The sequence below is a fragment of the Garra rufa genome, chromosome 7 (genome assembly GCF_049309525.1).
Source record: "Garra rufa chromosome 7, GarRuf1.0, whole genome shotgun sequence".
Classification (NCBI taxonomy): domain Eukaryota; kingdom Metazoa; phylum Chordata; class Actinopteri; order Cypriniformes; family Cyprinidae; genus Garra; species Garra rufa.
In genome coordinates this window covers 786,133-810,686 of record NC_133367.1, presented here as the reverse complement: position 1 = coordinate 810,686, position 24,554 = coordinate 786,133, and the positions used below count along the sequence as shown (strand labels likewise).

Genomic DNA, 24,554 nt, shown 5'->3' with positions numbered 1-24,554 from the left:
AATAATCTGCTACCATTATGCATAAAATGTGTGTAACTTACCAACCAGATGGCAACAGCACAAACAGAACAAAACTAATCTGTCGAACATTTTTCATTGACAGTGCAGCGCTCTGAAATATTGTCCTTCAAGATGCTCAAGCTGAAAGCCTGTGGTTTACATTGAGAGAGAGAGAGAGAGGGGAAAAAAAACTGATGTCCTCCACTGCATCAGCTCTTTTCCTCCTCCACAGATTCAACAGCTAAACCGAACGTGCAAAATGACTGACATGAGAGTTGAAAAAGTTGAAATGATTGTTATGGTAAATTCAAAGAAGCCACTTTTACTGGTCAAAGTGCAAACACCACAAATGGGTACATTAAAGGTACGTCGGACTATTTAATGTGGCTCACAGTTGGTTTACGTGCATTCACACCAATTTCGATCCAGCTAAACAATGCACCTTGCGCTCAAACATTTATTGTTGATGCTTGTGAGCTTACACAATACAAGAAGACTGCTGACTGCCATGATAACAGGGAGATTTCTTTCACACTTAACCACATGATCATTCTGTTTATTTAATCAGAAATGTAGATTTTTTTCTCACAGTAAAATTTGTGGTTTAACTCATGTGAAGAACAAGTGGGAAACTCCAAGTGGGAAGTCCAAATGTGCTTTTGCTGTGACTGTGATTGAATGCAAGCAATGCTTGAACTCAGTTGGGAGTCAAAATGAAACTTGTCATTTGTCGTCCGATATAGAAAACAATGTGGTTTAATGTTGAAACTGTAGATTCTGCTGGACAAGCATGTGATGAATGTATAGGTGTGAAGATTGCATCTGGGCTTTTGCTTTCTTCTTCGCTCCTGCTGATATGATACTTCACTAAACAGTTTAACTATGCAACAATGAACCCTGAAAGCAAAGGTTTGACATTCAAAAGCATATTTCTTTGTGAAATATTAAAATGCGGTATATGCTGTGTGGTAAGATGAACCTTGTTGTCCATTACGTTCACATTGTGTGACAGCGTGATTTTTCAGTAGAATTTAGCAAAGGTCAATTCTAAGAAGCTTGTTATCACACCTAGATCCCACATCCTGAAGAGGACCTTTTTGTAGAAGACATAAAGCACATGTTGTTGCTGAGTGTGCGTGTCAATGCTTGTGAAAGTTTAAAGTAAGTAATTTGAAGGAAAACATCTAATGACTTGAACCTGCACTTATGATATGATGCAAATGATATGGTGATTGCTAATTTATTTAGTTCTCATTTGTTTTTGGAAACTAATAAACAAATCACCGGTAAAACATTTATGGAGAGTGATAGTTTGCCTACAGAATGGTGTGATCAAGACATTGAATAGCAGGCACTGATGAATCTAACCAACCCACCTCCCCTCAAAATGACACATTCATGGAGCATGGATGATGAGGGACAAGTAATTGTGTGTCAGTCAACAAATAGCAAACTTCCTTAATGGGGAAAGCACAATGAAACGTCTGGAGTTTCACTATAGAAAGAAATGATGTGAATAGATGTGAATATGGCAACACCCATGTTGGTAATACACATTTAATTTTAAACAAATTAACTGCATTAAAGGTTGTATCAGCGATTTCTAGCCTAAAACATAAAGTGTCAATTTCAGCTGACCTTTCTTCACGATCCGCTCGCTGCCTGCCCCATAAATTGTCTGTGAAAAAATGCGTCTCTCTGGTCAGCCTAGGGTCCGAGATATGCCAAACAAACAATCGGCGCTATCAACTATTCCACAGATAATCAAACTGTGTTCCAACCAATCAGCGTCAGGGGTTTGGTGTTGTGGACTTTCCTACTGGTGCAGGGATGTGAGGGAGGCGGAGCGAAAGTCCACAACACTAAACCCCTGACGCTGATTGGTTGGAACACTGTTTGTTTATCTGTGGAAAGGTTGGTAGTGCTGATTGTTTTTTTGGCATATCTCGGACCCTAGGCTGACCAGAGACAGGGGCGCAACTACACAGTTTTCGGGGGGTATGCAACATCGATTTCGGCGCCCCCCCATACCCCCCCCCTTTGGCACAAAAATAAAAGCATGTTTTAGTTAGGCTACAGAGGCAACAGATTTATTAACACGTATTTACACATATTACACATTTACACATTACACATTATCACAGTTACTATCCAGCCCACTGGCCTAAATGGAACTCAGTTCCCACTGGAACTAAATTGTGACATGTCGTGCCTTGGCACTTGCCCATTTGTCAAGTATTTGTCAAAAACAAGGCAGACAGATTGAGAAACAACGTTTCCTATTTATTTTCTGTAAGAATCTTAACATTAGTACTGGAGTGTAAAAACGTATTACCCCAGTACTGAGTGAGGCGAGATAATTAACCAAAACAAACAATCAAAATGTTTAGCAGTCACCCATATGCACAATGCACTGAGGACAGTCCGCCCCGGTCGACAATCGCGCCGGGGATGAGAGGACCACGGGCGAACCGCCGGAGAGGGCGCAGCGAGCACTCGGTCCACGCCCCCCCCCCCCCCCCTTTATGTTAGCTAGCAGCAGCACAGCAGCATCTAACGTTAGCCTTGTTTTCTGTGAAGTTATTTGTTTCATTGTAAGTTAGTTCATACCTGTTTCTGTCTTTCATCCATTTCATGATTTTCTGCCGCATTCCTTCAGACGCCTTCTCCTTTTCTTTTTTCCTCTTTCGAAACTGAGCTCCTGACAACTTTTTTCCCTTCTCCATCTTTCTTCAATCACCACATCAATCGCAGCGCCCCCCTCCCCCAACTGGGGTTTACAAGCACGAAAAGCCTAAGGAGATTGAGGGCGCCCACCACATTAACGTCGCTGATTATAGCAAATAGCAAATTTACCAGTGGCCAGGCCTTATATTTTAAACATATTTTGAGAATAGTCATGAGTTAAAATCGCAAGAAGACACACACACACACACACACACACACACACACACACACACACACACACACACACACACACACACACACACACACACACATATATTTATGTACACACATATATATATATATATATATATGTATACATATTATTTTGTCCCATCCTTGTTTTGGCGCCCCCCCTGGCGGTGCGCCCATATGCACCGCATATACTGCATACCCCCTTTTTGCGCCACTGACCAGAGAGACGCGTTTTTTTCACAGACAATTTATGCGGCAGGCAGCGAGCCTGAAGAAAGGTCAGCTGAAATTGACACTTTATGTTTTAGGCTAGAAATCGCTGATACAACCTTTAAATGAGCTAAACCGGACAGCACACCTTTGTCCACAAGATGTCTGTTAAAGATCGCTTGATCTGGAAATCTGCTGTGTAGAAACATCTGACAGACATTTGTAAGATGTCAGTTTTAAACATCTTAAAGACATCTAATAGACGTCTATTTGACATCTGAAAGGAAATGTCCAATAGACCTATTGTAGATGAACAAACGCTCCAAAAATGCATCTTGCAGATGTCAAACCTGTGATGTATGTGTGCTATCATGGAAGTGTCCTTTGTTTTAGGCATTTACCAAACCTTTTCGGTGTCTGTTACAATTTGCTGCTCAATTCATTGAATGGTTTTTCCCATCCCTGATAGCACACGTACATCCCGGAGATGTCTATTTGACGTCTACATTTACATCTGAAAGACGTATTTTTTGGAGTGTTTGCAAATCTGCAATATGTCTGTTGGACGTTTTTGATCAAATGTCAAATAGATGTCTTATGATATGTATTATGATTTAGACCGTATGTAAAACTGACATCTGTCAGACGTTTGTACACAGATGCTTTCCAGAACAAAGGCTTTTTTACCAGACATCTTGCAGACATGTTTGTGCTATATGGGATGGTAATATTAGCATGTTAGCATACAGATATTTTTTGCTTAACTCACTTTGAGTTCTGTATTAATAATTATTTCTATGTGTAGTACCATCTCATTCCTGTTTGAATAAACCATGTGAGAGAACACTGTTTACCATATTGTTTCTGACATAAATTGTATTTTTATTCATATTTAACCCTTAAATGCATGAATGTTTACACAATCACTATTACATATTCGGGTTTTTAGCGAACTGGACCTATATATCCAGCACGGATGGATCTCTAATTGTTGCAATAGCAAATAACTCTCTTTATATTTTAAGAACAATTACAGAAGAATAAAATAAAGCATATTTCGAACAGAAATTGCTCTGCAGTTAAGCGATTTAAACCAGTTCAATTTTTTTGCTGATGATATTTTTTAGTTTTATGCCTGCAATAGTCATGAGTGAAACATCACGTCATTATTTTCTATCAAACAAAGCCACTTCGAGAAGTAAAGGTGAATTGCATGTATTTAGTCATTATTCACATATTTTTAGCACACTAAAAATATACTTGCTCTATTACACACCTTAGGTCTCTAGCGACCCTATACACTTAATATAACACTCAGAAAACATCAGAAAAGGGACATTTGTATGCATATATTTTTTTCTTGTTATATTGTTTATAATGAATGGATTGAGGAATACTAAGTAAGGTGATGCAAGGAGGGAGAGAGTAGTGAATGACTTTCTTCAGGATTCAGTTGAGGAGCTCTTTGAACGGATGACATAGGAAACAGATCTGAAAAAAATGAGAAAGAAAGATTAGCACAGTTAACAGATTTGAATGGAATCAAACTCTTCCTGTACAAGTGCAATGCAAGACAATAATTTTCATCACACAGTGATGACATTCTAAAATACAAACATTTCACGAAAACACAGTATTATTAAATTATATGAAATTACACTAAAATACAGAATTAAACTAAATGCTTTAAAATCTGAGAGAGACAATAAATGTAAGGAAACATAATGTGAACTTACAACTTTATCTTGGATGTCCCCTTCATCTTCCTTGCATTAAAATGCACAAACTTGGCAGTAAAAGGCAGAATGTTATACTTTACAACACTTCGTACAACCAAGTTAAAAAAAATAAAATAAAAAAACCTTTTGTCCCAGGTTAAAAAAGTGCATTAAAATACTCTTTATTTAACTATACTTAGTACACTTTTCAGTAATGAACTAAAAGTGCTCTATTTTCGCACACTAATTTTGTACTTATTGTGCTAAAAAATAGTATTAAGTATATTTTAATATAAACTTAATACCATAAGTGTACTCAACTGTGCTATTTTGAGACACCATGAAATTGAACGAAAATGTGCTTTTAACATACTATATCTGTATTTAAAAAATATATATTTAGTTACAACTAGAAAATACAAGTAGAGTAATAAAAGTTATTCTGTAGTACTTCTTAAGATAAACTTAAGATCATCTAAGTGTACTCAACTGTGCTATTTTGAGACACCATGAAGATGAACTAAAACGTGCTTTTAACATACTATCTCAGCATTTCCAAAAATGCATTTTGTTACCACTTATAATACAATTGAAACATATTTCATAAACCTTTAAATATACTAATTATACATAAAAAAAATAAACGTATTGATAATTTAAAATACATGAATCATATATAATAAATGTATACAAAGCATATTTATAATGTATTTTTTATTAATAAAAATATGTGGGCAATACATTATAAACACGATTTGTATGCATTTATTATACATAATTCATATATTTTAATTAATTGATAAGTGCATTATGATGAATATAAATGTGTGGGCAATACATTATAAATTCATTGTCACGAAGCGTGTAGGAAAGCGCAACATAAGGTAGAAGTATATAAAAAGTCTTCAATAAATCCTTGGGCAGAGTAACAATAGACAGGAATGGCGGGAGAAGACACGCACACAGCGAAGGAACATAGGTGTAGTGCTTGTAGCCGGACAAAGAAACAAGGAAATCAAACAAACTTATAAAGTTGAGATTATTACAACAACAGGTGGAGGGGATCACACTAATGAGCAGGAAGACCAAAAAAGGGCATGGGAGAAACCAAACAGACAGTCCAAAGGGGGAAACACTGGGAAAAACCAAGACAAACAGTCCAAGGGCGTGACACACGCTTTGTATACATTTAATATATCTTATTCATGTATTTTAAATAATCAACAAGTGTATTTTTTATTAATAAAAATATGTGGGCAATACATTATAAATACGCTTTGTATACATTTATTATATATTATTCATGTATTTTAAATAATAAGTTATTTTTTTATGTATAATTAGTATATTTAAAGGTTTATGAAATATGTTTCAATTATATTATAAATATACTATAAATACATTTTTGGAAATGCTGAGATAGTATGTTAAAAGCACATTTTAGTTCATCTTCATGGTGTCTCAAAATAGCACAGTTGAGTACACTTAGATGATCTTAAGTTTATCTTAAGAAGTACTACAGAATAACTTTGGTAACACTTTCTATGAAGCCCCTATTTATAATACATTATGATGGTATTTCTAAGGCATTATAATGAATGCATAATGCATTATAATAAACCTTATAATATGTTTTATTATCTCATAAATACTCATAACAACAATTATAATACATTATAATACTTGAGTATTTGAGGTTATAACTTTTAAGATTATGATTATTTATAACACACATTTATTCTACCTAATTTACAATGGACTATATCATATTACATTTATTTTTTTTTCATTTATATTATATTTTATTTTGATGGTTGATGACACTCCTTAGAGTATTAGTAGACTTAAGGTTAGGCTAGGTAGTAGAAGGTTTACATGCTTGCAAAGTTACTTATAATCAGTTTGTCATTTGGGGAACCAAAAATACAGCGTTAGCATATATTTTGCATACTAATTTAAAAATTATTACATAAAAATTACTGTTAGCTGACATGCAGTTGCAGAGTTACTTATAAAAAGCTGTCTAAAGGGTACCATCAAAATAATCAAACTGATAATACTATTGTGTCATATTACACATTTATCTCATCTAATACCTGATCTTATGGCTCTTTGAGAAATATTATTATAATTACTTATAAGTGGTCTTTGTATGCTTTAAGTAAAGTGACATGAGAAAGATGGCAAGATATGAGACTTATAATATGTTATAACTATGGAGGAGGTAATCATACTGTTAAAAGCTATAACCACAAATAAGTAAAACATTATAATACATTAAGACTGTTCTTATGAATACTCATAAGATGATACAACATATTATAAGTTTTTTTATAATGTATTATTAATGTATTATAATGCCTTAAGAATACCCTTATAATGTATTATAAATACAGGCTTCATAGAAAGTGTTATCATAACTTTTAGTATATAAAGTACAAAATTAGTGTGCAAAAATAGAGCACTTTTAGTTCATTACTGAAAAATGTATTATTAAGTATACTTAAAGTGTGTTCTAGTGCACTTTTAATAAAATCAATGTAATGTAAACTTAAAATTACCACACTCAAAATCAATTTAAGTGTTAATGCTAATAGTGCATTCATATTAAGTGTACTTAAGTATAACTTTTGGGAAAATGTACTTCTACTACAATACATTACTAATAGATTTGTAATTAAATCAATTTAATGTAAACTTAAAATTACCACACTCAAAATCAATATAAGTGTTAGTGCTAATAATGCATTAGTATAGTATGTAGTATACTTTATTTTAGTACACTAAACATTTATTTAAGTATTACTGGTATTTAGTATACTTTTTTCAAGTGTACTAAAGCCCTACTGAAGTATAAACATACTTTTAATTAGTATAGTGATAGTGTATAACCACCACACTTTTATTTAACGCAAAAAAATAACAATGTACTAAAAATGTATTTGCGGGTATTTAAGTGTATTTTCATTGAATTTAAGTGTTTTTTTTTTCACCTGGGGTACATTTTAACACTTTTTTAGAGTGTTAAATTTGCTCATCTGCAAGATGTCTGTTGGAACAATTAATGGTAAACTTTTTATTTGGCCACTGGGTGGCAGTGTGACACAATATATTTGGTATATATTGGCATTGGTAATCAGGAAGCAAACAGTTTTTGACCGCAGGACAGAGCAATGATGGACTTTGATCTTGTGCTATGTCTTTAAGGTATGAACTTTAATTTTGAATATTTATGAACAAGGAATATTCACAGCAAGTTGTTTTGAGACAACCGCTATTGTTCACAGCAAGTTATAAATGTAAACAAAATTAAGATACATCAAAATCATGCACCCAAATACATGACAGCTCACTTGGAAATTTCAGATTAAAGTCTTGTGATGCAAGTTTACAGGAGCTTTAGCCTATGTCATACAATCACACACTGTATATTTAACTGTTCAGTGGAGGAGACTGAACATTTACTAAATATTTATTAGAAAAAAAGCTTTTGCCATGTGTCAGATTTCATTAAGGAGTAAATAAGTTTAATTTAATATATATTTAATATATATTTAATTTTTTTTACATTTTTAACATTTTATTTAATAAAATATACAGCACATTTCCAGAGCTCAAAGCACTTTACAAATCAAACATGAACACAACAAAAACAGAAAAATACAAGAAACACTACAGAAAATCATGGTAGTGAAATCAAATGCATAAGCATTTGAGTAATATACAGTTATCTGACCAGAAGTCCATGCAGTAGTAACAGTAGTTCAACAAACAACGTAGGCCTTTGCACAAAGTTGGTTTCATTTTTTTTTTGCAGGTAAGTTCACTTTTTAGTTTGCATTAGTTAGTTAATTTAGTTTATCACTTTTTTTCCCCACACCATTTTTACAGAATAAACTGCTACAGCCATGACCAGCAGAACAACAATACAACCAATAATACTAAAACAGATGCACTTGCTGCTGCAGCACCTGAAGGTGGGCCTGAACCTGGAGACGCTAAAGACAGAAAGCCATTACTAGAGATCAACTGGGAACCAAGTCTACCAATAATTTTAGTAGAAAGATGTATTATATCTATAAATAGTGCCATGTTTTGCTTAAATGTGCATTTGAAGATGAGAGATGATCAACAAATTAAAAACATTTACCTGGATTATTTACAATCACACCAGCATCTGAAGTGACAGATTCTCCATTCTCCGTTAACTTTCTGTTCCTTTTATCTCGCTCAGCAGCAGAAACACCTGGAACACAAACCAATCAGATGGAGAAATATATCTTTTGTGGTCAACTGTAGGCAAGCAAGTGATTTCTTTATTATTGTTTTTCTTGACTTCTGAAAAGTCTGAGAAGCAGCATTTATTCATATTTTTGCATTTTACATCAAATCCTCATTTAAACAGATGATACGTTAGGTGAAAATATGATCAGAAATAGCATTAGAAGTCATCTTCGTCGAAACATAAATGTATATTTTTACAATTTTTACAAAGCAATTGAACTTGTTTATTCAGTTGAATTGCTTTACACGATTTAGTCAACAGATTCTTTTAAACTGTGCATAAAAAAAAAATAGTTTTGTTCATTGTACATTCACTGACTCACAAATGCTCTTTAGAAACTACAGAGTAAAGGCATGCCATTTCTACACTGAGCGCGATTTGAAAAACCGAGGCGAATCGCCGACGAATGGTGCTTTCACCGATTTAACCGTTTGTTCGCTTGCTGTAATTCACGCCTGTACGCTAGGTGGCGTCGACCAAAAATGAATTTTTTTCTCAGATGCGGATTTAACATCGTCTGCTGCTCAATATACAGCATTAACTTAAGATAAATAAAATTTGTTTCTAGTCCAGAAACACTAACGATCTATGATGCTTACAAGAAAACACCTTAAGAGCTAAAAACATGTTTTGGCAGGGCACTGAAGTAAGAAACCAAGGCACACCTTAATCAAATACTTGTGCTCTTTGAGATGCTTTCATATGGCTCATCTTTGACAGCTGGCACAGATGCATTCCAAAATGTAAATTATCATTCCATTGCAATGGCTGAAATAGTGCAACATCACTGTTTTGATGTGCTGATACATTAATAAGCAATTCATTAATTCAGAAACGTCTTTTGCATTTGTAGTAAACCTTGTTGATGTTATTTTGAGGGACCTATTATGCCCTTTTTCAAAGTCTTGAATTTGTATTTGGGGTCTACTAGAACAGGCTTGCTCCGATTGACCGACAGGACCAGTGTGTTGTGATCGGCCAACCATTGTGAGTATGTTTGGAAAATGTAACTCAGAATTCTCAACAATTAGTCTGAATGTCACTTCTATAGTAAGCACACTATATGTTAGATATAAAACATATTTAACTCACCACTGACAGTAACATTGAAGATCCTGTCACTGTTGCGGCTGTTCATCAATAGTTTATAAACTCCAGCGTCTGCTTTTCTGGTGTTTGTGATGGTGAGATCACCTGTGCGACTATCCAGCTTCAGTCTGTCACTGAATATCTTTTTACAACCTCCATCTGCACAGATCCTAATGTGGCTATTAATGATTTCAGCTATTCGAATGTCATAAAAATACCATCTAATTCTGTCTTGTTGATTAATTTGAACATCAGTGAGTAGAGTAACTGAATCTTGCTCCATCACTTTCACAATTTCTGTATTAACACCAAATGCATCTGAAAAAAGAAATGAACAGCTCATTACAAGCCATTTTTGGAGTAGGGCTGTACAAATCAAATATAGATCCTAGCACAACCTTTTGTGGTTGGTTCAAGCCACATCAAGCCACATTTTTTCAATAGGTGCTTCATGACTAAAATACAGAAGAAACGGGTGGAGCAGCCCTTTTGCCAAAAATGTGTGGAACTTTCACACCCATAAGCCGCTAGGCTCAATCATACCTTATTAGGCAAGACTTATTAGGAAGAGTGCACTTATACATTTACATTCATGTGCATACGGTTAATCTCAATTCTAATAAAAATATAAAAATAATAAAGGTCAAAGCTATTAACTACTGAATTGTATTCTACATCTGCAATAGTAAATGTACTAAATGACTCACCAGTGACAGTAACACTGAAACTCCTACTGATGTTGAATTTGCTGCTGTTGATCTGTAATTCATAGAGTCCAGAGTCTGTGGTTCTGGTGTTTGTGATGATCAGAGATCCAGTCTGATGATCCAGTTTTAGCCTGTCTCTGAATCTCTCAGGACATTGATCATCTGTGCTTTGATCTCCAGTGATTTTAGTGATGAGCGTGTGATTAAAATACCACATTATCACATCATCTGGGCGTTTTATTACACCAGGATCTAAGGTGATGGATTCTCCCTCTCTTTTCTTCATTATATCTAGTTCAACAGCTGAAATACAAACCAACATGACAGTTCACCAATTAAAATAATTCAGTTTTAAATCACACTGAACCGTTTAATGATTCAGACCTTCACTCTACAATGCTTTTTATTTTATTTTTAACATTCACTTAATGACTTACCACTGACAGAAACACCAAAGATTATTTCACTGTTATGGCTATTGATTAGTAGTTTATAAAGGCCAGTGTCTGTGATTCTGGTGTTTGTGATGGTCAGAGATCCAGTTTGATTGTCCAGCTTCAGTCTGTCTCTGAATCTCTCTTTACACTGATCATCTGTACAGATCTTACTCTGATCTCCAGTGATTTCAGCAATGCGATCGACATGAAAATACCATTTCATTCTTTCTTTTTGGGATTTAATAAGTCCAGTGTACAGTGTGACTGAATCTCCCTCTATCACCGACAGTGGCACTACATCTGCACCAACATTAGATGCAACTGAAGTAGAAATAACAGAGAGAAATATTTCTCAAAATACATGACACATGCAAAATAAAACAGAAAAAGAACATCACTTATTTACACATTCACTCTCACAGATGAGCTTTTAATGAAAACTAAACCATATATACATGCAGAGATTGATACTGGTTTGAGTATTATTAATTATGAATATTATTCCTAGCTACTATAAGAAAGAGTGTTACAAAAAATGTGTCTTACCAGGCTCGACGTATGCACACAATATGATGCACAAAATAAATATCTTCATTCTGATAGAATGCAGATAATGCAGAAATAAAAAGTGTTTTGTCATTAAAAGGCCAATTCACTCTGCACTGACAGACATAGACCAACACCGACAATCAACCGAGTGAAGTGCGTAAATTATGTTCCAAAAACGAGATGAACTTGTCTGTGCAGAGTGAGGTGTGACGTGCCATGTAAAGTGAAAGTAAGGCTAATTAAAGACCAAAAAAAGACAGAAAGAAATACAATTTGTATCCTTATTGACAGATGATTCATGAACATTTTCTGCATTAATCACTTAGATTAGATGTATTTCTTTAAAATAAAATAGCATGATATAAACTGAAAAAAAAGCAATGTTCATTAAAGCAAGCAGCAAGCAGTGTTGAAATGGCCCTCGCACCCGGGCTCACCACAACCTGGTTGCTTTAGGAAAACAGTAAACGGTGAGCAATAGGCATTTGAAGTGGTAAATATAAAAGGAATAAGTATGTCAAAGTCATTTATATCCACCAAACAATAACTATAACTGGATACTGGAATGTAGATGTCTTCACGCCAGTACTTTTATCAAACATGTAAGGTTTGGTTCAGATTGAACATGGTTTGTCATGAGTTAGTGCAAAGCATGTTGTATTCTGTTGCCAAAAGATGGCTCTATGATTCTAACTAAATATTGGCCTTCATATGTCTTCAAGCCAGGGCTCTTGCAAATATGGTATACTTAACTTCAAAATTCGAAGTGCAGATGAATGCACACTCACATAACAGCTAATACTGACCACAACACATTGTGCAGTGGAAGAGGATTCGATTAGAACTACAAACATGCATAAAATGTGCTAAAAAAAACTACAAACATGGCAGATATGCACAAACATAGGACAGGTAGAAAAACGGGTAACCTGATAAAAAAAATACTAAAATAACATTTAATGCTATCCGCGTTATATTTCATGTGCAGCAACATTACGAACTTTTATAGTGATAGGTTGTTAGGTCATTAACTTTTAAGTGCATCATTGTGCAAACACAAGAGCAGAGTTCTCGGCATGAAAGACCCGTGAAAGAACGTGCCTCTGCATTTCTCTCTAATACGGTAGGGAATCAAATTAAACTAAATTTAGATGTTAACTGTGATGATTGAAAGGCCAGTTTAACTAGTGACAGGATTCACGTATTTAAGCAACAGAGCGTCCGTTAAAGACGCAGCTATGACGAAGCAGTATGTCCCAAAGCTTGCCTACTATTCTGCTACTTAAGTATATGTAGTTTTATCTCACAAAAAGAGTACTTACATTTAAGGCTCAGCATAAGTAGCGAACTGGGATGCAGCAATTTAACGTCACAAGGGGCTTTAGATTACACTGACCAAATTTAGTGTTGATCTGTTAATATCGTACATAGTATGAGTTTGTTTAAATGCAATGCCTGAAATGGCAAAAACAACACAAAATTGCAGAGAAAATTCAACAGACTTCCTGTTGGGTTTCGGACTTCATATCGGAGGACTTTTTTTTGTAGGTATTGGCGTGTTACATGTATCTACTGAATTACGCACATGTATGTGAAATATAGCTCGAGGGGCACATTGTTTAAATGGCTTTGTGCTATCAAGCCATTTTGCCACACCCACTTCTGAAACCCATATTAGATATAAATTTTCTCCACTTTTGGTGCGTGTTTTGGCACAAAGTTTCATGAGTTTTTGAGCATGTTTAGGCCCTCAAAATTGCAATTCGTTTTGGAAAAGAAGAAGAATAATCTGAGCAATTCCAATAGGATCCTCGCACCACCCTGATAATCAATTACAGAAGTTTGACACTGTAAAAAAAAAAAAATCATAATAATTTGTTACCTTAAAATTTTTAGGTTAGTAAACCAAAATATTGCAGTTGTCACTTAAACTAACATTAAGTAACTTAAAATGTCAAGTTGACTGAACAAATTTTTTTAAGGCAGCGGGGTAACAAATTATATTAAGTTGAAACAACTTTTTGAAATGTTTTTTTTTTTTTTTTTTTTTTTTTTACAGAGTAGCGTGCAATGATGGACTTTGATCTTGTGCTATGTCTTCAAGGTATGGACTTTAATTTTAAATAATGGTGAACAAGGAATATTTACAGCAAGTTGTTTTGAGACAATGGCTATTGGAGCACAAATAAAGAAAGACACTGCATCTGTTTCCGCTTGCATGGACTCTGCACGCATTCTAAACTCGCTCGCTCTTAACAATGTCTATTGCAAAGGGCTCTGTATTTTAACACTTTTAAATAATAGAGTTATACTGCTACAGTTTCTTGCTGAGTGCTGGACTATTCAATGACTATGGACTGTTACTGCCCCCTTGAGGAAATAGTTAACCAAAATATTGCAGTTTTCACTTAAATTAACATTAAGTAACTTAAAATTTCAAGTTGACTCAACTAAAAATTTTAAGGCAGCGGGGTAACAAATTATATTGAGTTGAAACAACTTTTTGAAATGTGTGGGGTTTTTTACAGTGTAGGTGCTATTTGTCATTTTCACCACATGATGGTGCGATCAAATACTTTGTAAAGTACACCTGTGACTTAATGTGTCATTATGTCTGTGTTGCTTGGCAACCCTCTGATAAACATTGCTGCAGAACTTCCCTGCTTGATGGTAGAATTGCTGTTTGGTAAATTATTACATGCTGCTCTGCATGAAGTGGTGATTTACAGTTATTTTCAAGGAGCTAAAGATCATTAGACACAATGCTCCTAAATAACTCGTAGCTCTTCTAAAATCACTCTAAACCACTGTAAATTAATCATGCAATCTAAAAAAAATCATTTTGCTTCTTCTTATTGACTTTTATAACAATGATTTTGACAATTTTAGCAAATAAGTCTATGTTGAAATACCTAAAACAATACACACAATAAACAATACGACTTTCACTTGTTGTCTTGAGGTAAAGAGTCAGTTTGCAGATGAGGCAGTCCACTGAAGGTACTGAACATTATACTTTTCAAAATTATATACCCCCAAAAAAGCAACACACACTGTACAAATTATACTTAGTAAACATGAAAGAGTTAATCGCTTAGCTATGGCTTGTGTCTTTGACTTTTCAAAGTATCAGGCAGATTTTCATTAATACAAGGTCCTCAGTAATTATTAGCGAGAACCCAGTTCTGACTGGTTTTCATCAATTAATTTAATTTGATTGTAAATTTATTCTGTGTAGGAAGGAAGTCAGACTGTGACTGTGAGGTTCATAACCACAGCACAGGAAGAAGCCCTTCACCTACAAAATAAACCCAGCTGAAAACAAAACGGCCATTGATGCACAAAATATTCACCTAACAGATCAAATCAGATTTCTGAAGAAAACCAACCACAGCAGCTTTCAGTTTGACTCAGATGCCGAGCAGCTCGTGCCATACTTCAAAAAGCCTGGCAATAATATCATATGATCTTTGCCATTTGCAACAACTGAATGATTATAAAATATTTTAATATCCTTAAGATTTTAAATATCTTAAACTCAGCTTAACAAATACAATATACACTTTTCTATATTTATGTATCTAACATAGTCAGAAAACTACCTTTCAGTGTTAAAATATATAAATGTTTTTAATTTTTTCACTATTAAAAACAGTAAAAGTCTTAATAAGAGCCAGAAGAACATTTATGTGTTATATATTTAATTAAAAAAAAAAGCATATACATGTGTAAACTAAGGAGGGCCAAACTCTGTTGTGGGACGGTTCACATCAGATTGATTGTTATCAGCAGATAGTCTTATTATTACATCAGACTTTTCACAGAACAATTGAAGACAATGTTTCAGACACTTGGTTTATTCTGTTTGTGTAGTTGCCATCTAATTGGTAAGTTACGGTTTTCTTCTTGTTTTAGTTATAATGCTTCTGCTACTGTTTTCAGTGAGCCTGTTTTATTAAGCCAAATACAAAAATGTGAAACTATTAAAAATGTCAGTTGTCAATTGACCTGTAACTGAACATATTTATATTACTCTACAAGCAGATAAACACATTAACAATCAAATTACTGATTCACATTGTTGGTTCATGTATATCACCTTTCTTTTGCGCCTATGATCCAATTCTTTAGTGCATGCTTGAAAGTTACAGACAACATCTTATTTCAGGCTTTGCAAAACATCAGGAGCCTTAATCTGTGACTAAACATGTTCTCCAGGTGTGTTTGGTGAGTCGGTGTCGGTGTTGGAGGGAGATTCTGTCACTCTAAACACTGATGTTACTGAAATACATGAAGACGATGATATACTGTGGAATTTTATAACTGAAAAGTCTTTGCTAGCTGAAATCAGTAGAGAAGTTGGAATCTTCTTTACATATAATGGTACTGATAGGAGATTCAGAGACAGACTGAAGCTGGACAATCAAACCGCATCTCTGACCATCACAAAGATCACACCTGAACATGCAGGACTCTATGAAGTAAAGATAAGTGGAGAGAAACTGTTATCAAAAACATTCAATGTTTCTGTCTATGGTGAGTACAGATCATTTGTTCAAGCGTTAAAGGAATATTTGTGTTTTAGTACAAAAAACAAACAAACAAAAAAACATTGCTGTTTACATTTATTATTTTCCAGCTCATCTGCCCACTCTTAACATTATCAGAGATTGTTCATTATCATCATATTGTTCGTTGGTGTGTTCAGTGGTGAATGTGGGTCATGTGACTCTCTCCTGGTACAAAGGAAACAGTTCTTTGTCCAGCATCAGTGTGTCTGATCTCAGCATCAGTCTTTCTCTACCTCTGGAGGTGGAATATCAGGATAACAACACCTACAGCTGTGTGCTCAACAACCCCATCAGCAACCAGACTCAACATCCCAACATCACTGAACTCTGTCACACATGTCCAGGTATGTTGGTGTTAATTTTTTCAGCGATTAAGCTAAGTTTTACAATGCAGTTGTTTTTTAGTGTCTAATGGCTCATTTTGCTTGTTACAGATCAGGGTCTGCCTTTATTTTACATAGTGCTGATTTCTGCTGCTGCTGGGTCTCTGTTGATAGCTACAGTCGTAAAGTGCTGTTGCATCTGCTGGAAATTTAGAAAAACAGGTCAGCAGGACACGTAATTAATCTGTACAAATATTTATCTTTTTGAGACGCGGATTTTGAAACAGTATTAAAACATTTTTAACGTGTGTTAATGCAGTCCAGACACAAGAGGAAGACAGAACGGAATCAGCATTGTTTAAACCAGCAACACGAAAAAAGGTAAGATCACATATAACTATTGCTATAACACATACCAAGTTTGGTCTGAATCTGCTAATACATTGCCTAATAGATATAGTCTTTATATCCATTTTTGCACAAATGTTTGTTAAATTGGTTATTTTACAAGAACGGTTTGATCTATCAAAAATCTTTAAAAAAGACATCTGAAGATTATCTGAGCCTGTTACAGTGGAAATCGGACAAACCGTCTAGGAAGAGTTCAAAAAAGTAGATTTTTTCGGAGAAATCAAAATTGCAAGAAATCTTGATCCACAGAAACAATGCTAATTTAGTGCTAATTTGGTATGTTGGTGGCACTAGAGTTTGAGCTAGAGACTCTAAAGGCCAGTTTTACCAACTGCTTGCGCCAGCGCAAACTGTCTTTTGACATTAAAATAGTACAGTCGGAAAAGGGTGTGGGTGTAACCCCTACATCCAGGTTCTACTCGCACCCGCGACGAGCGAGGGAGTGAGGTTTGCCTGTGCAGCACCTAATGCTGGCCTCTGTTACATGGGTACAGTTATTTTTGAGCTTGACTTTATTGAATATGCAGTTGTAGGTGTTTTCCTTTCAGATGCAAAATTCATAGAAAGAGGGCGTTAAAATGAATCATGCAACGTGATTTGCTAACGTTTGCACTCGTCAATGCACTTACTGGTATTTGCGCCATTATTTAACACCTAAAAAAAAGCATGTCTTAAAGCAGGCGGTAACTTGCACTGCTCTTGGTAGATTGTGCTAGTCATTATGGAAATGATCTGGCTGCATCTGAGTTTTTTAATGTATGCATTGTCAGTAAATCATATGCAGAATTTTTCCCTCCCATTGCCACTTTTATGGAATAGCACTTTAACGCTAAGTTGCACTGTTTAGTAAATCTGGCTGTGAAGCTTACTCTGAATCTGCTAATACATTGTAGAGATACAGCCTTGCATCCATTTTTGCACAAACATTGTTCAAATTGTTACCATATTTGACAAAAACAGGCTTGTCTATCAAAAATCTAAGATTATTTTAACAGAATGTTCTGAAAATGATCTGAGCCTGTTTCTGTAAAAATCGGACAAACTGTCTAGGAAGAGTATGAAAAATTTTTTTTGAAAAAAAAAAATTATTTGTGAAAAATCTTGATCCGCAGAAACAATTTGATGCTAATTTGACCTGTTGCTGGTACTAAAGACTTTGAGATAGAGACTCTAAGGGCCAGATTTACTAACATTAACTTGTGGTGTGAAAAATACTGTCAGGATTTACTAAAGACGTGCAGTGAAGAATTAGTGATGAAAAGGCGTGAACACAGTTATTCGTGTGTGCGCATTTTCACCTCCCATCTGCACTTTTATGGAACTGCGATCTAACGCTAATTTGTCCTGTTTAGTAAATCTGGCCCTTAATTTTACGTGGTTTATGTTGAGACGGTCCTCTATTTGTGTGCCAAATTTCACAACTTTCCCCACAAGCTGTTCTATGGGCTGTTGTAGAAAAAAAAATGTTTGTCATTCTCAAATAACCCAAACAAAGCTTTATACAATTAGTTTGTCAGTGAAAAGAAAGTATGGCACAAAGCTGTTAACCATGTGACCTGTGCTGGAGTCTGGTCTTGAGCTGCAGCTGATCTGCGGTTCATGATTATCTGAGAGGAAATCAGCTTTAGCTGCCATTGGTTGATTTGTAGATGTACTGCAAGTACAGTATCTTTGGTGTTGCTTTGGTGTGAAAGACAACAGTACAGTTCCTATCGTGACCAAATAATAAATAATATTTAGAATATTTACCTGTTTAATGATCTTACTGCTTAAAAAGTCACGTGATGAACGAGACTGTTATCTACTCATATCACATCAGCAGATTCCTGATTGAGTTTGTATTTCCTTTGCAGAAATCAACAGAGGGGCCTGTGTATGAAAATATCCCTAAAAGATGATGATCAAATACTGTATTTACTGGAATTGTTAGAGTTCATCCAAGTTTGTGCATCACACCTTTTGGATTTCTTCACATTTATTCTCTGACAGGATGTCTATATTTATTTATTTTTTTCTCAAGCATATGCACATGCATTGTTATATATATTGTTTAAAATGTTTAATGATGTTCAAGTGAATAAATAACGCTTAGCATACAGGTGTTTATTGCTTTATGTGCTGAATTAGTGGCTGTTATATACAATAACATAATTTGGCCACTAGAGGAACAAGAATCAGAATAAACAATGTAATGTGGTATTTGCTCATCTTTATTGCTTTTGAGAAAAAAAAAATTGTTAAATAAACCATGTGAGATAAAGTTGTTCACCGTATATTTTCTGCCATAAATTGTATATATATATATTTTTTGCTCATACTCAAAGTGTTATTTTAATTTGGGTGACTGATCATTACCACAGTTTTCCTGCAGTAACAATGATTGTAATAACTATGGCTGTTTACCAGAAACGGTTTCCTTTGGTAAATCACTGTAACCATATTATGTGTTATAAATAGTTGGAAATGGTGTTTCATGAAGACATGGTATTTAATTCATAAAGACATTTGGTTTGTAAATGACACCAAATATACTATAACCACAGTGACATCTGGTGTTTAAAGTAGGGATTCACCTTGGAAGTCTGACTTCAGCAAAAATAAGCTAATGTTAAAGATATTAATGTCTTTGGTTTTGCATTTGTTTTGCAAACCTGTTCATATCAATATTAAGGGCCATTTTAGAGGTTTGGCCAAATATTATCTGTACCAAGTCATTCGCCCTGCCGGAAACCTACATTGCAAAGCCCAACAGTCAAATGTATGAAATTAAAGTTTATTTCACTCAAATATTACTGAAAGTTCCTTGCACTTAATAGAAAACGTTATGTGAACTCAATAACTGATTATATTAACTCAAACGAAATGAGTTTCCAGCATGCTTCACTTTAGATTCTGCAGTGAGAGTAAATGTTGAAATTAAATGTTATTTAATGCATTTTTGCACGATTAATATTAGGGGAGATCTGTTAGTGTTTATTGTTGTTATGTCGGATTTTTTGGGGGTTATCATTCTGCTAAAGAAGCTAAGTAAAACAATAAAAAAGTTTTCTGAATTCTACAGTCTGCCATGTGTAGTTTGATAATGTAAGCATCATCAATGTCCCTTGTGCTTAATCAAATAGTAAAATGATTAGTAATTGTATCCAATTAGCCTGGTTAGCACATAAAAAAAACACATTGTACAGACACGTTTTATTTAGTGGTACAGTATTGCATGATTTGTAGGTTATATTAATAGATTACACTTTGTATAAACATTTGTACATGGTACCATTGCATCCTAGCTGTGTATTAATTGCTTTTACAGTATGACTAGAATGTGTCACCATTGTGTTTACTGTGTGCATTTCTGGATTTGTGTGGTATTTATGGCAGTGTGCTAGGTTATTGCTTTCAGTCTACATGTGTCTCATTACCCGTAGTGCAAGGGTTAGACATAATTTACATTGAAACTTTAATAATATCAGGTACATTAACACAGCTTTATCCATATCAAAGTGTTCTGTTAACACAGATTACAGTTAAAGTAACAGTTTCAGTTCAGATAATTTACCTTTAGCGGTCTACTTTTGTGATCTATTCTGTGAGGATTTGGATCTTTACTAATAGAGAAATCACACCAACAATTGCAGCCATGAGCAGCAGAACAGCAACATGCACTGTATCCCTGCTATAGGACTTGAAGACCGACCTGAATCTGTAATGATAAGTACAGACATTATTATTACTGAAGAGCTTCTGATACAGTAGCTCTGACTGATATTTACACCTTATGATATTGATTCAACTGATAAATGGCGCCATCTGCTGGGTTTGGAAGTTAAAACAGCATCGCAACTCTGGAACCATCAGCACACTTTACATATAAAAAACATTAATTTTTAATCATTATGTGATTGCTGTGACACTGACAAAAAATTTGCTAAAGTTGTGTCACATTGGCATGCATGTTGAAAACGAAAAGTAAACCGTCTCTTTTAAAACTGCTCAAAGGGGAAGTGATGTGAATGACTCAATGATACTCACCAATGACAGTAACAATGAAGCTCCTTTTGATGCTGAATCTGCTGCTGCTGATCTTTAGGTGATAATGTCCAGCATGTTTAGTTGTGATGTCTGTGATGGTCAGAGATCCAGTTTTATTGTCCAGCTTTATTGCGTCTCTGAATCTCCCATGAACATATGTACACGGTTCATGTGTACAGATAAAACTAAGATCGTCATTGATTTCAGTGAAGGGAATGTCATTAAAATGCCACGTTATCAGATCATTTGGGTTTTTTATTACGCCAGGATCTAAAGTGACAGATTTTCCCACCTTCACTCTCTTTGTCTTCATTTGAACTTGTTGAGCAGCAGAAAGATCTGAAACATGAACCAAACACAAATAGATAGATAGATAGATAGATAGATAGATAGATAGATAGATAGATAGATAGATAGATAGATAGATAGATAGATAGATAGATAGATAGATAGATAGATAGATAGATAGATAGATAGATAGATGTGTAAAATAAAATAAAAAAACTCACCAACATCAACATTGAACGTCTTTAGAATGCGGTTTTGTCTGATGTTGATCTGTAGTTTATAAAGTCCTGAATCTGAGGTCCTGATATGTCTGATGGTCAGATCACCTGTGTGATGGTTCAGCCTCAGTCTGTCTCTAAATCCCCCTAAATCAGTGCAGATCTTGCTTGAAGATCCATTGCGTTGTGCGATGTAACTGTCATTAAGATACCAATGTATTCTAGTATGTCTGCCTTCTCGTAAGATGTGTTTAAAACCAGTGTGTAGAGTGACAGAATCTCCCTCCATCACAGGCACATCATCTGTTTGATCACCTGGAGAAGAAACAAAGTGTTAATCATAGCCAGTTCTGGAATTAAAAAAAATAAAAAATAAATAAATCAACAGTAAAGCGCTGTGAAAATGTAGAACAAGAGCAGTTGCTGAAACAGGACTGCAGATGTAAAGTTATTTTAGTAAAATCTGTAAAAACTTAAGTAACAGCCATAAAAACTGAACTCATTTTTTATAACAAGCATTTAAATTCATTCCAGTATGACTGGTATGCAGACTATATCAAATGCAAACATGTAACACATGCAAACAAACAGCCTAAAAATGTCATTGATTTAAAACAACTGATAATTATAGTATAATAGTTATTTCTCACCATATTACAAGTTAATTATTATATACTGATAATTAATACATTATTACCGACAACTGATAAGGGGTTGGAAATCAGTGTTATTTCTCACCATATTACAAGTTAATTGATTTTATGTTATGTTTCTATTAAAAATCTACCACTTATTTTATAGTATGAATGTCTTTTAGTCAGTGCCTTTGGATTTTCATTCATTTATGGACTTGCTAATGTCAACTGTAGAGCCTATTTCTGAAGTGGTCAATTATTTTACATTATTATTATTTTATTTTTACTTTTTTTTACAGAGACGTTAAAATGTAACATATTATGTAGAAATCAAATAAAGATTCATGTGCAACCTTTCGTGGTTGGTTCAAGCCATATCTAGCCACAGTGAAGTTTTGAAATCGGTGCTATACGTGACTAGAAAATACAGATGAAAAGGCTGTAGCAGGCCTTTTGTCAAAAATTTCTGGACCTTAAACTCCCATTAGTTGCTGGGCTTGATCAGCCTGTTTGAGGCATACAAAAAAAAAAAAAATGCAGTAATATGATCTGCAAATTCCTGGAGCTAAAAGAGTGACCCAAAAAAGTAAACATTGTTCATTTCCGTATACTGCATGAAGGTGATACAGATTATCTCAATTATATTGTAATACTTGGTCTAACCAACTTCAAATATTTAATTGTCATCTGATACTGCAATAGAAAACACACTGATTGACTAAACATCACTTACCAGTGATGGTAACACTGAAGCTCCTAATAATGCTGAATCTGCTGCTGTTGATTTGTAAATAATAAAGTCCAGAGTCTGTGATTGTGGTGTTTGTGACGGTCAGAGATCCAGTCTGATGATCCACCTTCAGCCTGTCTCTGAATCTCTCTTTACACTGATCATCTGTACAGATCTTAAGCTGATCTCCAGTGATTTCACTGATGTGAGTGTCGTTAAAATACCACATCATCAAATCATTTGGGTTTTTTATTACACCAGGATCTAAACTAACAGATTCTCCCATTTTCTTCATTTTATCTCGTTCAGCAGCAGAAGTGGCTGTAAAACCAACATGAGACACTATTCATGAGACAATTATTCAGCTTTAAACGGAACTAAATGTATTTAGCCTACAGGTAACGAAAAAATAGCCCTGAATGTCACTGCAATAATTAACAACTGATGAGATTCAAACACAACGTTCTCTAAACGACTCACCACTAACAGTAACATTGAAAGTTATTTCAATGTTGGGGCTGATGATGACTAGTTGATAGAGTCCAGAGTCTGTGGTTCTGGTGTTTGTGATGGTCAGAGATCCAGTCAGATGATCCACTTCCAGTCTGTCTCTGAATCTCTCTTTACACTGTTCATCTGTACAGATCTTACTCTGGTCTCCAGTGATTTCTGTGATCCGACTGTCATTAAAATACCATTTTATTGTTGTGTGTTGGGTTTTGTTAAGTCCAGTGTATAGCGTAACTGAATCTCCATCCATCACAGACACAGACACTACATCTGTACCAACATCTGATGCAACTGAAGAAGAAATAACAGATTGCAAGTAGATAAGTATGTCTTACAATGCAATCCATGCATGAGTTGCAAAGTAAAACATACCGTAAGAACATAACCGATTTACACATTTACTCATCACACATTCATGAGTCTCATAAATGATCTACAGCATTATATCTGTGCATTCATTCATGTATAGGCCTATAGATTATTATATATTTGAATGCTGTTAATTACGAAAATGCTCCTTTAATTGGCTTAAACCATTATAACCACTCTAGTTTTTTTTCTCCACACAAAACATATCAACAAAACTAAAAACTATAACAATGTAATCCTAAACCCGTCGCTAATTAAAACAGTAATTAATTTAAATAAAAAATATTATAGTTCTGTGGAGTGTTATGTGAGTAAATCTGATACAAAAAATTAAACGGCATCACAGCTCCATTTCTGTCTTTTTATATTTTAGACTGCTATAAGAGTTACAAATAGATGTCTTACCAGGCACAAAGAATGCACATATAATGCACGAAATAAAGGTCTTCATTTTGAAAGAAGGCAGATTCTGCAGAAATAAAATGGGTCAGTTTACAGAGCACTAAAAAGCAGACCAAAGCCGAAAGCCGAGCAGTACGTAAATTATCAGACATTCCGT

General features: G+C 34.6%; 2 protein-coding genes across 2 annotated transcripts in view; one reads left to right on the top strand and one right to left on the bottom strand.

The window, feature by feature from the left end:
• Positions 1–24,554, bottom strand: part of LOC141339276 (uncharacterized) — a 727,444-nt gene that overhangs the window by 355,049 nt on the left and 347,841 nt on the right. The window lies entirely within an intron of this gene.
• Positions 13,988–17,665, top strand: LOC141338792 (T-cell surface antigen CD2-like). Its single transcript, XM_073844409.1, has 5 exons — positions 13,988–14,018; positions 16,133–16,450; positions 16,554–16,829; positions 16,920–17,030; positions 17,514–17,665. The coding sequence occupies exons 1-5, from the start codon at positions 13,988–13,990 to the stop codon at positions 17,663–17,665; spliced, it is 888 nt and encodes a 295-aa protein (XP_073700510.1).

What these genes read in the sequence shown, in the direction of transcription:
- LOC141338792 (XM_073844409.1), top strand. Translation starts at nt 13,988, where the DNA reads ATGGACTTTGATCTTGTGCTATGTCTTCAAG. An exon ending in TCTTGTGCTATGTCTTCAAG is followed by an intron (nt 14,019 to 16,132) that starts GTATGGACTTTA and finishes CATGTTCTCCAG; the next exon opens with GTGTGTTTGGTGAGTCGGTG. An exon ending in ACTCTGTCACACATGTCCAG is followed by an intron (nt 16,830 to 16,919) that starts GTATGTTGGTGT and finishes TGCTTGTTACAG; the next exon opens with ATCAGGGTCTGCCTTTATTT.